Source organism: Aulostomus chinensis, chromosome 4, assembly GCF_037954235.1.
Source record: "Aulostomus chinensis isolate RoL2024-O1b breed Wild chromosome 4, RoL_Achi_v1.0, whole genome shotgun sequence".
NCBI lineage: Eukaryota > Metazoa > Chordata > Actinopteri > Syngnathiformes > Aulostomidae > Aulostomus > Aulostomus chinensis.
Genome location: NC_141323.1, coordinates 16,932,216 through 16,946,811, shown reverse-complemented (window position 1 = coordinate 16,946,811; position 14,596 = coordinate 16,932,216). Strand labels below are relative to the sequence as shown.

At 39.4% G+C, this 14,596-nt stretch overlaps 1 protein-coding gene across 5 annotated transcripts in view; it reads right to left on the bottom strand.

Moving 5' to 3' along the window:
* Positions 1-588: 588 nt before the first annotated feature.
* Positions 589-14,596, bottom strand: part of cacna2d4a (calcium channel, voltage-dependent, alpha 2/delta subunit 4a) — an 82,446-nt gene continuing 68,438 nt past the window's right edge. For 3 of the 5 annotated variants that reach the window (XM_086202106.1, XM_086202105.1, XM_086202107.1), the window contains 13 exons: positions 14,116-14,177; positions 9,311-9,325; positions 8,838-8,882; positions 8,577-8,639; positions 7,812-7,882; positions 6,788-6,863; positions 6,636-6,688; positions 6,258-6,313; positions 4,541-4,561; positions 4,170-4,290; positions 2,933-3,053; positions 2,557-2,634; positions 589-2,137 (listed from right to left, as the gene is read on the bottom strand). In XM_086202106.1, coding sequence (XP_086058232.1) covers positions 2,045-2,137; positions 2,557-2,634; positions 2,933-3,053; positions 4,170-4,290; positions 4,541-4,561; positions 6,258-6,313; positions 6,636-6,688; positions 6,788-6,863; positions 7,812-7,882; positions 8,577-8,639; positions 8,838-8,882; positions 9,311-9,325; positions 14,116-14,177 — 875 coding nt within the window. In that variant the 3' untranslated portion in view covers positions 589-2,044. The remainder of the gene's footprint in view (positions 2,138-2,556; positions 2,635-2,932; positions 3,054-4,169; positions 4,291-4,540; positions 4,562-6,257; positions 6,314-6,635; positions 6,689-6,787; positions 6,864-7,811; positions 7,883-8,576; positions 8,640-8,837; positions 8,883-9,310; positions 9,326-14,115; positions 14,178-14,596) is intronic. The other 2 variants (XM_086202108.1, XM_086202109.1) reach the window with 1 other exon arrangement.

The window sequence follows — 14,596 nt, the reverse complement described above, 5'->3', positions numbered from 1 at the left end:
GGCTGTCAGCAACTTAAAAATATCTGAAATGTGACCAAATACTTGCTCCCTTTTCAGTGGCCAAAAAAGCTTGGAAACTACTTTCCCCAAGTGCAGTAGTTTTACAGTTTCATGGTATCTGTAACTGAATTTTTTTTTTTTTGGGGGACAATGCAGTATTCCTTACTCTTCTACATTTATTTGACAAAACCTGGTGAAGATGATACAATTTCAAAATTGAGGCTTGAAAATGTCAAAAAAGGCACAATCAAAGCAACACTACAACACAAAGAAGTCACTTTAAATGTGAACTTTTACTTTTGATACAAAGTAGACAGAATATCAATAAGTGCTCTACTTTTACCAAAGTACAAGTTTAAATGGAGACTTTTATGTTTACCAGACTACTATTTTGTATTGGTGTTCACGTTTTCATTAAAATAAAGGAAGTGAGTACTTCCTCCACTACTGCCTTCTGCTTTGAATTTGTAAAATCTTCATTGTAAAAGTCATAGATTGAATAAAGCTTTCAACTACATGTAGTACTGTATGTCTACCTTTTTTTTCATGACAGTTCAGAGTTTAACACTGATTAAACTGAAGTCAGATTAAATGCTTTTATTGAAGAATAAACATTTGAGTCAGCGGGCAAACATACCCACAGAACAAAAACAGTACAAAAACCATGTGGATACTTGATTTTACAAATCGTGGCTTCATTCATCAAGACATGACCTGGACACATCAATCATACATACAATATGGAGAGTAAATGACAACAAATTGTGAGAAATTGATGAAATCATTTCTCGTCCTCTCAGAAAGACCTCACACTCACACATTATGAGTTTAAACGGGTCAATTGTCAGGCTTTTTTTTTTTTTCTCCATCAGAATTAGCTTAACGTAAACACATGCTGTAGAGGATGATTCCATTATAGAAAAGGGACAGGAACACTCAGCCTGCAATAAGCTGAAAAAAAAAACAGAATATGAAATGCACATGTATACAAAAATACCCTATGCAATTAGATTTACAACCTTAATGTACATTGCAGTTGAAACGTGACATTTTGCAAAAGTAGGCAGCAACACACGATACGGTTGTTTCTCTGACAGAGTGCTTTCATATCATCTTCCTTTTTTTAAATGACTATAAAATTATTTATCATAGGTAGAAGTTTCATCAAGAGCAAATGCATCAGAAATATGAATTAGCCTACAACAGAACAACATACAGTAAGAACAAACACACAAAAAGACACAGCTGATGAAAACAGAAAGGCAGACATGTTTATTTTTTTTCATTATAACTGTCAGAAATATAATTCTTTTTTGTGAAGTAATCAGAGTAGAAATAAAAAAATAACCCCCAGAGGGAGTGTTTGATATTCTTCATAACATTTTTATAGTTTACCCCTCAATATTAATATTGCAAACAATGTAAAATATGACTCCCAGCAGCAACACTGATGTTACACAACAACGTTCCTCCGTATATTGTTGCAGCCCTTCCCTCCTTGGCGATTATTCCGCAAAAAAAAAAAAAAAAAAAAAAGCACGACAGACGAAGCATTCAAGATGATGAAGTCTCAGATGTGTATCGTGGGTGTGCATGCTTGCAGCCGCATATATAATATGCATGTGTGTCTACAATACTCAGTGTCTTAAAAGGGATATTAGAACCATATTTCTTCCTCTTGGGCCTGTATCCTCCGGTGACTCACAATCCACTTTCATCAAAACGAGTCATTGCTGCCACCTGCATCTCTTTAGTCCTTTTCATTTGGAGATGCAAATTGGTTTAAAAGAGAGTAACTACTGGACTTGTATCCATGGCAGCAAAAGTCAATTTCAGTCATTAACTAACAAATGCTCATCAACCACATCAAAGGTCTATAAAGATGGAATCGTTGGGATTTTTTTTTTTATGAGCAAAATGTAAGATAGGTTGTTTTTTTTTAAAAATCCACTTGTGGTGTCCAGTGTCCAAAGCATATTTGGATGTTTTGTGTGTTTTCCGATCTTCTCCTGAATATGACATCAAACAGCAACATTGGCCACCATCAGGAGAGAAGTGCCGATACGGAGAGAGAGATAAGGAAGAGAAAGGCAGAGAGATATATAGTGGAAGCTCCTCCACAGTCATTGGCGTTCTCCTAAAAGGGGAGGAGAAAAAGATTGAAATTATTTCAATTTGACTTTCTATTGACCTTATTTTAAATAAGATAATATATCAGTTAAGGTGTTTCTTATAGAATATCCTATTCATATTCTTATTAACAGAGCAAATTCCAACTATGCCTGAAGATTCCTGCCCACATTACATGTTAGAATTTGACCATCACCCATCTCTGTCATATTGAACAATAAACATTTGGGACTTTTTCTTGCTAATAATGCAAAAAACAGGGCTTAGAGCTGAGTTTATAACACTAAGCTGGAGTGTCATCGTGCAGTTTTGCTGCTGTACGTGTTGCAAAAAGCTGTGAAAGCTCTGTTGGGACTTCATAGGGCGATTAAATTTCCACAATAAATAACCAAAGTTGAGTTAATTATGGAGTAAAGGGAAGCTCACGTGAGGGTGGTAAGAGTGGCAGGACTCTGGACGCCTGCGGATCTTCTGAGACCGCATCCTGTCACACTTTACTGAGGCGTTATGTACAGCGGTTGTCAAAGAACAACACAGAGGTTTCTCTTACTCTCTCATTCAGATATTACAAGTCTTGTACATTGTTTTGAACACACAAATGATAGAGTACAGCTGTGAGAGTTTTTTGGTAACAAGCTACCGAGGGATTCGCTGCGATATCTACCGTCTGGAGAGTTTACTTGTGCTCAGGGGCCTCCAGTATGGATGTCAGTATGGATGTCTGTTTGAGTAAAAGCACACTAACAATACATGCGCTGGGGAGAGATTAACCCGCATGTGAATGAATAGCAAAATATCAAAGGATATATTTGACTTCCTTGGGCTCCATGGTGATGGGGGCGTACTGTCTGGAGCAGTCACAGTCTGCCTGAACCACCAGCAGCAGCAGGTTACTCTCGGGGATCTGTTGTACCACAAACATCCTGGAACACACAAAAAAGGTGGACAAATGAGAATGTGGATCATGAACAATAACACAGAGGAAGAGAATAAAGATTTTGTCCAGTAGGGAGAGCAAAAAATCATTGCGATTTCTCACTGTGTGGGTTTGAATATAGAGTAAATTTGTAGACCTCCTAAAAAAACAAACAACCTATGCTACTTGAAGGCCCATGTATTCATACTTGTATATTCCGGTTTATCTATTTTCTTCTAATCTAATGAGCTATTTTAATTGTATTATCAAACACAATGGAATTCAGTCAATGAAATGTCAAACAACCAGGTTCGAGTTGGCTGATAAATCCTTAATTGATTGGGAAGAACCAGGATGTGCACTAAAATAAAAAAAAAAAAAAAAAAAATTTAAATATCTTGTCTGGTTTCAATGTATCATTTCCATCATATTATATTTTGGGGTTAAGGTTCTACTAAAAACAAAAAAACAAAAAAAACAAAAAAAATCCACCCCAAGAATTTTCAGCCCACTAGAGGGTGCTCAAAGCTAATATGTGGGCCCAATGGCTGTACAAAGTCAATATTGAGGTAGATTGTCATTAGTTTGTGGAAACCAACGATCTATTTGCATCAGATAGCTCTCCATTTAACACATTAATTGTCCAGCAGTGATGTGTCATACCACATTTGCTCTCAAGAGGGTGTTTGTAGTCCACTTATGATCACACAAAGCTCCTGAGGTACAACACGTCAACGACAGAACTAAACTGTCTTCATGTGCTTCTATTTGTTTCACACATTTTTTTCCACTTCTTTTTACCTCCCCCTGTTTTTCAATCTCTGTCTCTGTCATCTTTTGTCCTCCATCGCTCCTAAAAAAATCCTCCCAGTCACTCTCTCTCGCTCTCTCCACATGCTTCCCAGGTAACCTGATCTAATTCTGTCCCTTCCCACTTATTTCCTTCTTCATGACACTCTCACACAAACACATGCTGCTCTCAGTATGCAGAGCAGAGCAAAGCTGTTGAAAATGGATTATGGAGGAACAATTTAATATGACTGGTCTAGAGCTTAAAGAGCACTGCAGTGCAGATTTGCGTGTGTGTGTGTGTGTGTGTGTGGGCATGAATGTGTGCACTTACTTCTGGCAGCGTCCACACTTAATAATGCTGTTGGTCTCTTTGACCGACGGCTCATAGACGAAGCTGGGGTACTCAGTGTCGCATGGCTGCAGGATGTCCCCTTTTTTCTTATGAGCTGAGGCTAATAGAGAATAAATAAGAGTTATATGTGTAGGTTGGGATTATGGGGGCGTGGGGGGTTGCTGGTGGCTGACGAGCTGAGAGTGTGTGACAGAAAGGGCAGGCCACTATCTTTAGGCTTCAGCCATTTGCTCTTACATTCACACGCTTCTTTCCAATTTGGTATAAACACACAAGAAACACATCACATCGAAGGCAGAGAGCAACAGAGCTCTGATCCTCCTCTAAAGCACAACGAGACAGATACTCACACACGCTGAAAGATGGCTTGGCTGAATGAAGGGATGATGATGATGATGATGATGATGTGGATATGGAGTAGGATGAAGAGGTGAAATAATGAGTAGGGTGAATGGATAGCAATCAAAGGCCGGATGCGATCAAAGGGTGAGAGGATAAGAGTACATGATGTTATTTCATGACCTCCAGACTGATGATGGATGTCACACACAGTCCTGCTTTTGAGCTGTGTGTCATTACCTCAGCCAGGGAGGTCGTGTCTTAGGCATAAAACTCGGTGGAGGATGGACCGAGGTAGAACCCCAGCTTTATGATGCCCATGTACCGGCTAATATCTGCCCTTCCCCTCAGGACCTTGTTTGCACTTTATACAACCAACTCTCTTCCTATGTCAAACTCCAGTTATTATACTTTGCTGTTCACAGTTTATATTTAGCTTGAATAAATTTACTGCCTTTTATACCAGTTGACTGCTGCTAACCTTAAATATGGTTATTGTGCCTTTCATACCATGTTTTCTATGGTGTCACATCTATTTCTGTTATTTGTATAAGAACTACAGATGGAAATCTCTAAAAACACATTCTGAATATAAACATAGAATGAATTTGAAGTTACAGTACAGTCTGTAAACAAGGAAGTCTGGAACCGGATATCGGATGGCAACACCTGACCTCTGAAACATTGGCACTTGCTTCCAAGGTGCTAAATCATCAGGCAAAGCTGATTAGCTTCAACGTAGTCTTTCTGCGAAATGACGCGCACCGGTTATCTTGTTCCTTGCAATAATGCATCAACTTGCAAGTGCACACTGTCCTTTTTCTAAATTAAATCAACTAAAATTAACATTCAATTCTGGGAACAGGAAATTAAACTTTACATTTTGACGTACTCCTTGAAATTGGTCGACTAGTAACATCTCAAAATTAGTCAGAAAAAGAACGTGGTTACAGGGAAGAGATGTTCAACAGCGCTATGGCCAGGTTGCCAAATTTGATGTGCGGTCACAGAGCACGGAATTGTTTTAAGCAGACTTTTCCAAATTTAATATCTAGAGGAAACAGGAAGTGATGTTTGCACCATGAGTCTTCTCCTTCATGCAAAGTCCAGGTACGATCAGATTTCACCAAGTTACTGCTCTACAAAATGCCCATCAGTGCTTTTAGCTGCTGGGGGCTGAAAATTTGCCTCGGCTGAGGTATGCGCCCTCTGAGTGCTTTCTAGTTACTGATGTCTTCTTTTTTGAGTGTATGAAATATTGATGGGTACTGTTATTTGCCCGAGCTCTATACATTTATTTATTACCTCTGCCTAAGGAGGTTATGTTTTTGGTGTCGTTTGTCAGCAGATTTAGGCAAAAACTACACGGGCCAAAATCATAAAGAAGCATGAGTCAAGACAGAATGGAAAGATGGCACGTGCTTGACAAAATCATCCTCTAATTTGATATATTAATCATCTATGGTTTTCATAAATATTGATTCTAGCTAATGCTTTAATGTATTTAATGCTAAAAAAGTGAAGGGTATCCCCCCCCCCCCCCGCCCGTATATTCTGAGTAAAAACTTTACATTCTGGTTTCTGGCTCTGGGTTTTGCTGAATCTTTAGATATATTTTTATGAAGACTGATGATTTACAGGATGCAAAACTTATCGAACAATAACTGTGACACAAAAAAACCAACAACAAAAACATCATTTTTGTTTTTTTTTTGTGTGTTAACTCACCATCAGCAAAATGCTCCGTGTGCCAGAAGCCACAGATATTGAACTCCAGGAGAAACCTTTTGAAGAGGAGAAAAGAGGAAAAGCGGATAGAGAGACAGTCAGTCAGGCTGCCATCATTAGAAACCTAAGCAGATTGCAAAACCAGGATCACATGCAGCTTTCAAAAACTGGGCCAGGGCCCAAAATTCTGTCATGGGAATATTAAAATGGGTCCTGAAGTTGTTAACAAGTAATTCCTCAACTAGATAACAAGCTTGTTGAAGCTTCTCAATGTATCAGTTAGATTTACGATGCTCCACATCCTAAATACTAATGATAAAATGAGTGGCAAAAACAACTAATGGATTGTCGATTTTAGTTGCCCTTAGCAACACTTACAGTAGGAAGTTGGAGAGGAACCACTTGAGGGCTTCAGCCAAACCATAGAATGGCTATAGATAGATGGATAGATATATAGACAGATGAGAATGAATCACTGTTGAATTGATCAAAAGAGTGTTGTAAATACATAATCAATGTACAGTACATACACTGAGGAGTGGACGGGCGCTGCTGACAGAGTGTGAGTTCATCTTACACATGGCCTGGTAGTCGAACAAAGACACCCTGGGGAGGGAGACATGTTTTAAATGCTCATGGCATTGCCCCTTTGGCAATGTTTCTCTTGACTTACATCGAGTACCATAATGCAGCGCTGCAGGCCGAGCTTAACCTTTATAGAGTCCTTTATGGTTAGCTTAACTTAGAAAAAAGAAGAGGAAAATCCCCTCCTTGTTAAATGGCTGCGAGGGCTGACTCAGCTCATGTCGGCCTAAATCAAGGTCAGCTGGACACCTGAGCAACTTGACCTCCCTTTTTTTTTTTTTTTTTGAAAAACAAAACAAAACAAAACATTCTCTTCTCTTTTTTTTTCTCCCAGATTTGATGATGTAGAAATGTTTAGATGCACGCACGTTTGTGTACAAAACACACAGCTGCCGACGTAAATGCATGCTCAAGACTGGTTATATAATATCCTGTAGCAAATGAAGCATGACGAAATCTTTTAGCTGTTTTAAAAATAGCACATCACTCATGAGATTTCAACCATAAAAGACGGGCAAAAAGTACGAGGGAGGGCGGAAGAAAAAAAGAGGCAGTCAAAGAAGCTCAAAAGGGGAGCAGCAGGGAAAAGCAGGGATATCTATACCACAAAATCAGTGAATTAACTACCCTTAACGCGTACACCCAAGGATAGACTATTCTGATGTACTGCATTAATAATAAAGCTTTAGAGTATAATGGCAGTAAATCACAGCTGCGGGCTATGAGATTCATGTGCATGCTAATGCATTGGTGTCTGAAAAGAAGATGTAGAACAACCAAAATAACAGCAACTACTGCTGTTTGTGATGCAGCTTTAAATACGCGTTATCACGAGACGACAGGATTCTTAAAAAGCTGCTTTGTGTAATTGAAAACAGCAGCGTCTCGCCTCACAGTGACATTTTATACTAAATCCTGTTCCTTTTAAACGTGCGCGTGCACGATAAAAGACAGAAAGAGGTGCGCTACCTTTTAAACATTCCCATTCGGATCAATGTGGTCATCACTGATCCGTCAACCTCTCCATAGAACCTGCCCACCTGTCAGAGAAGAGAAGACAAATAGTGTGTTTCCTTTCATTTTCTCACCTTCGGAGTGAACTTCCTGATCAATTATTCAGTCAACTAGGTTATAACGCGTGTTGGTTTTAAGAGTGCGAGGTGTGAGTGAGGACAGTTTTCAATATTCAAAAATCCTCTCAAAAACTGTGAACAGGAAAGAGGTCTGACCGCAGATGTGACGTTCAACTCACAGGATGACAGTTTCAAACAGCTTAACAGTGTCTGAAGTCCAAAAATATCACTTTCATCTGTGTGTGTCTGTGTGTGTGTGTGTGTGTGTGTGTGTGTGGGGGGGGGGTGACTGAAGAGCAGCATGTTTTGACAGGGCATGAAAGAAATGGATGAAATGGCTAAATCAGAAAAACAGGCTCGTCTGGACTTCAAAAAGATATATACAGTACCGGACATTAAACGAGGCGAACCTTCAATTTGACAAACTTTTGACAAGAGGTGAATGTTCACTCACGACCATCGCAAAGAGTGTTGACCAGGTTCAGCAGCCTGCTCTTCTTCTGTTACATTCACATCCACCACCATATACTGTATGTCTGGATAAACTTAGAAAACTATTACAAATAGGCCCACGTATGCTTTTGCTCAACTGAATCCCAATTTTTTTTCAAGTGTGTGTGTGTGTGTGTGTGCGCGCGTGCGTGTGCGTGCGTAAACTTACGTCATTGCGCTGTTTAGAAATTAGGACAAAGCCATTATTGTCAATTACATAGCAGTCGATATCCTGAGATGAGAGAAAGAGAAGAGATAGAGAAAGTAATGAGCTACTACTAAACTCAGAACAAACACGAGGCACTTTCTCACTTCTGTGGCTCCAAAAAGCAGCGCAAGATAAAGCTTTCGGGGAGCTTAAGTAGCCACATATTTTCATGCTAGCTTGTGAATTTAAATATATACCAGACAAACAGCGGGATATACTCACAAAGCTGTCACAGCGAAGAGGACAAATCCCCTCCACACTGGAGCACTGGAAGAAACGCAAGTAGACGAAAAGAAGGAGAAATATTTGGTAAAATGCTTCATAGTAACCAAACAGAGGACGGATGTTCACAGATAAAATAAGAAGAGCATGTGATGATTGGGAGCATGATATGTGTGACTTCATGGGTGGGATTTGAGCACACGTTGTCATCCTTGTTGGATTCTGCGAAGGTGTTATGCTGGATGAGCATACGTCAACAAATAAACGTGTGTAAAAACACATCCGGGAGAAGGTGTATATTTGTGTGTGACACGACTAATCAGCAAGGAGCTCTTGTTTGGTGTTTAATTTGTGCACGACACTTTATGTGCGCGTGTGTAATCTGTTTAACTGGGGTGTGAGAGTGATTTCACAGAGCTCAGAGGGATGTTGGGGAGAAAAAAAAATGAGGAGAGGAGAATATGCATACTTACATCTGTGTCATTCGGCTGTGAAGATGCGAGAGAGGAATGGAAAAAAAGAGAACACGGAAGAAGTGAGAGAAACATAACAGTTTGGTTAATGATGGGGAGGTCTGACAAGATTCTTTCCATTCTCACTCTACTCTGCTGTTTGTCGGCCAGTGACAAAATTACACATCTTCTCAAAGCACATGATGGCAGATTTCATTTCCACAAGAGCACAAAACCAATTTGCACATCAGAACATAAAAAAACTTGTAGCATTTATGTACACAACCAGTTAAAACCTGAGAACTGACTTGTCAACATCCACTAAAATCTTTATTTTCTGCAACTGTGACTGATAGAAATATGAAATCGAAACAAAGAACCCAACGGTTCATCTTTAATATAAAAGTACGAGATGTATGCATGAGACTGGATGAACTCAAAAGTTGGTGCGTGGTCCTTTGAACAACAGGCCCCGCACTATAAAGATTTTGGGACGTTTCATAGTAATATAGCTTTGATGTTTTGTGATGTCACTAAAGGTCCCACCCACTTTGAACAACTGAAATAGTTCATACACAATTTTACCAGACATTTACACGCTTGAGAGAAACATTTTCTGAGGACCCATTCTCTGAAAAGTCTGTTTACGTATGAATAATAAACCCTGTCAAAATCTACCAGCGCTGCACCAACTCTAATATTCGTGTGTTTATGAGTAAATTTCCGCAACTTTTCTAGCATTTTTTTGAGATCTACTTACTTTACAAAAACTTTTCCTATTCATAATCAATTACTTGTCCAGGAGGTTTTAGTATTAAAAAAAATCAGCATCTAAAATGATGTGGATAAACCTCAAGCCCTAAAGAGAGGGAGAACAACCTATGTGTTAGACCTAAAAAAAAAAAAAAAAGTCCCACATAGTTTTACAAATCCAACAAACCACTAAACACCACAGACGTGTGCTCACACCGTGTGTGTACACATGAAGAGATCTATAGATGCCTTCTGCGGAATCATGGTCGGGCTGTTAGAGCGTGTCCAAGTGTGAATGGGACAATCGATCATGCTTTTCAGTCCTATGACAGCAAAGTGTCTGACTTTTTCTCTGTTTCCCATCGATGCCTTCAGAAATAAACCGCAATTCAATGGACTGACGGATCTGATAACGTCCGTCCTGGCACGCTGCGAATGGACAAAGGGTACCGCTTGATGAGTGGAGGACATCTGGAAAAAAACTGCATGTGATCGGTGTTTCGTAATATATATATATGTATATATATATATATATATATATAGTATATAAATAAACCTAACTAAAGACTCTAAGAGACTGCAGGCAGAAAACATACTAAAGATTTTTTTTAAAATGTATCTTTGCCCAAAAAAACTGGTTGTTCTGATCTTTAAGTGGTCTTTTTCTTTCTCCTCGGGTGTTTAAATGTGCTCAGAAAATGTTCTGACATTCAAACCGCGTCATCTCTGTTTGTGTGCACAGTTGACATTTACATGTAAGATGAGGTTTCATGATAATTGCCTGTTTTTTTTTTGTGTGCAAATGGATGTTTAATGCGGTTATGTGTTCTCGTTTCTTTGAAAGTGACCCCTTCCTGTGGGATTTGGCAGACCAGCTGACCTTGAATTCACTCAGGTGACACTGCAGTGATCAAATATCTGAAAGCACACATCTTTCTGGTACAAGAGCTTGTAAAGCGGATGTATTTTTTAACCGTACCCTTGTGATTATTGTGACAAAATGTAAAACAATCGCCGCCCCACACTAACTGCCTCAAATTTATGATTGAAACTGGACTTTATTGAGTGTATTTCATCTTCTCACCGGTACCTGTAGCAACACACCCCAAACAATCTATTTTCCTTTCTTTTTTTTTAATCTGTAGACCACTTCAGATTTCTGATTAATCCTGCTTCCTTGGTCTCTGCAGCTAATAACCCCAACATATTCAATATATTTACAGAAAATATAAATTATCTCTGCTTCAGCAACAAATTTGCTTTTCTAAACTCAGCTTGCAAGAGGTTGTTCCCTCAACCTGGTGTTGGTAATTGCTGATGAGAACATCAATTATCCCTGAAACTCAATCAAAGAGTTTCTCCCTACAAGTAATGATGTTACTTAAAAAACACACTGGAGGATTTCTAAAGATATCATACACTTCTATACTGACTTTTCTTTTTAGTGATAGCCACCCATATTTTTAGATTTTAAAATACTTGTCAAAGAAAAGCTGTCCAATTTCTCCAGATATAATTTTTTATTTGATGGAATCCTTGACAGACTTAATAGACACGGGATTATAGACAAAGGACAAACAGCTGAGTCCCTGAGATAGAGGGCATGCCAAGATGTGAACGTCCAAAAAATAAATCCTCTTGTCATAGCCATTACTATCACATCACAGCCTCCCAATCCACCTCCTCTCACTGACCCACAATGCATAGCAGCAGACGGTGACAGAAGTCCTCGTGTTTTCTAATGACTGACACTTTTCCTCACTTTCATTGTCGCTAACGCAGCGCAGTGATGTCAGAACTTTTCCTGATAAACATCTTGACTGATTTCCATTAAAAAGTAGCTCATGCTGCATAACTGATCAACGAATACCATTTGAAAGCAAAGGAGTCAACCTTACACCGTAGCGGTAAAGCTCAGATGGGGGTTTCCCTTCACTTATGTAACTCTTCCACTTAGATATGCAGTCTGTGAGCAGCGTTCTGTGCAGTGACACAAATAAGTCAAAACCACCCTTGCCGATTTAATTTGTAATCAGTTAATTGAGTCAAGTAAATCTTCAACAGTGTAAAAGTGTTTTTGTTTTTTTTTTAAGCAGGAATGAATTTTTAATGACGCTTCAAACATCTGTATTAAAAATGAATGCGTCCGCAAAAAAAAGAATAAGGTGCTTGAATTTCTGTCTGAACACTCAGCTATTAGACAGCGTGTCTAAATCCGCTGGGCCACCGTGACACCCGGGCTGCTGTGTTATTATTATACTTCCAACCGAGCGTGCACGTCGTTCAGGATTTTACAGAAGGTACAGTATCTTTACCCCCCGAGGGAGCTGAACACTTTAAATAGATCCTGGAAAGATTGAATGTATACAAACACACATCCACGCACACAGGGACACACGTGTACAGAGAGCACATGCACACACAATGAAATAAGGATGTTTGACACTGAGTACATGACAGGCAGATAAGATGATTATGTAAGCTAGCTGAGCAGATGAGGAAAGGTTGAGGGGGGGGTAAAGAAAAATGGGAGCTAGGAGATGAAAACAGTGTCGTGTGCACGAAGGGAGAATCGAAAAAAATTAAGAATTGAGAACCAGGACATAAGGGGAGATGAGAACAAATAAAGAATTGGAACAGGAAATGTTGAACAATGAGAATGTTCGAGATATAAAAGGCCACTGAGAATGATGCTTCACAGTCCATTGTTAATGAAAATGGACATCTGAGCGCAGATGGCCCACGCATATGGTCCCTGTTAACATGAGACACATTGACAGAGACATACACAAATACAGTAGCGCTCCTCTTTGCACCTTCCACAAAACCAAATACAGACACACAGACACACACACACACACACACACATTTAGGAGCTGCTGAGCCTAGCTCTGGTAGCCATCCATCATTTAAGGGCTAGCCAGCAGCCTTAATGCTCTCTTAACTGGGGTGTTTTACAGCCATGAAAGCAGAGGAGCGGAACAACCAGGCCATCAAACATCTGCTACAGTAAAAGTGTTTTTCCTACATCAAATGTTACCTGGAAAAGTGCAGGAGAACATTGAGACCCTCCTCAGGAATCAGCACCAGAGAAATATTCCCCGAAAAGACATGTCTTAATGACATTTAATCTTTCAGAATGAGACTTTAGGCAGGCTTAGCACTCCTTTAATACGATGGGGGGAAAAAAAAACCAACATGGCATTAAGCTTTGAATTAGACAAAGTTTAAATGCTGTAATTACCAACTAATGGAGCAGAAAAAGGGAACCTATAATCATCCTCAGTTCTTTGTCATACTGTAATCAATTGTGTCAGAAGGGTCCTGTGGTTTAAGGAGGAATTCCTGAAACTATAGAAGCGTGGCTAAAGGTGAAAGCAAACCTATTCATCTAAGCTACTTCTCTCGTTCAATCACGGTAATGTGCCATTTAGTCAATGCCAACAATGGGTGTGAAATTTTATGAAGTGTAACGCGTGATCTTAAAGCTCCCTTACGTTTGGAGCGTGTCTAATCCATTCAAATTAGTTGGGAGATGAATAATCTGGGTGCAAGGTCAAGCTAAAGGTGCAAAGGGGCTGTAATTGCGCTGCCTTTGAACGGAACTTTCAGCAAATTACAAACCACAAATGGGAAGCTGAAAATGACCCCATGTGAAGGCAGCGTTTCTCCTTTATTTAGTAAGAGGAGTATTTAGGGTGTAAAATGAATTGAAACCATCAGAATTTCACCTCATATTTTTTTACGGGTCACTTTACAAATTTCATATACTGCTTAAGTATTCCTGTCTCTAACTGACAGATTTCCCTCTGTCCTGCCAAGTTAACAGCTCCACATTTTGCTTCAGATGTGCGCGTAGAGCAAAGATTTTAATTACTGAACACAGCATCTGTGATATCCAAATAAAGAAAGAAATCAAGTGTGTGCCAAAAGCAAATTCAGGTTTTTATTCTGTAAGTCAAACGCTTAAATATGGAGGTAGAATTAATTTCTTTAAAAGTTCATGGATTGATGATCTATCTAGTCAGCCCTCGTCCAAAACCTTCATGAGGGAAAACCAAATGTGTACTGACCTGAGACACAACGGCCCAAAACTTGGACTCAATCACCCCAAGAGTCATCTGAACACCAATGGCTGCAGACAGAGAGAGAGAGAGAGAGAGAGAGAGAGAGAGAGAGAGAGAGAGAGAGAGAGAGAGAGAGAGAGAGAGAGAGAGAGAGACAGAGATCAATTTGACACTGTAAAATAAACCAAAACATTAAAATTTATAGATAGAGAAGGAGGAGGATAAGTGGAATCAAGAGAAGGGTAGAAGGTGAAGCCAGATAATATCAATGAGACATCAACTGGCAAATAGGCTGAAGGGACATCAGAATAAAAACTAAAGGAGGGAAAGAAAGAGAAGTAATACCTAGTAGTGGCAAATGCACATGCAGAATATGAATAACACCCCAGCAAGACGAGTGCTTGGCAACAAAACAGTTTGACCTCTCTCGTGACATCAACTGAATATCCACAGCATGGAAGCGGCAAGAAAACGATACACACTCACA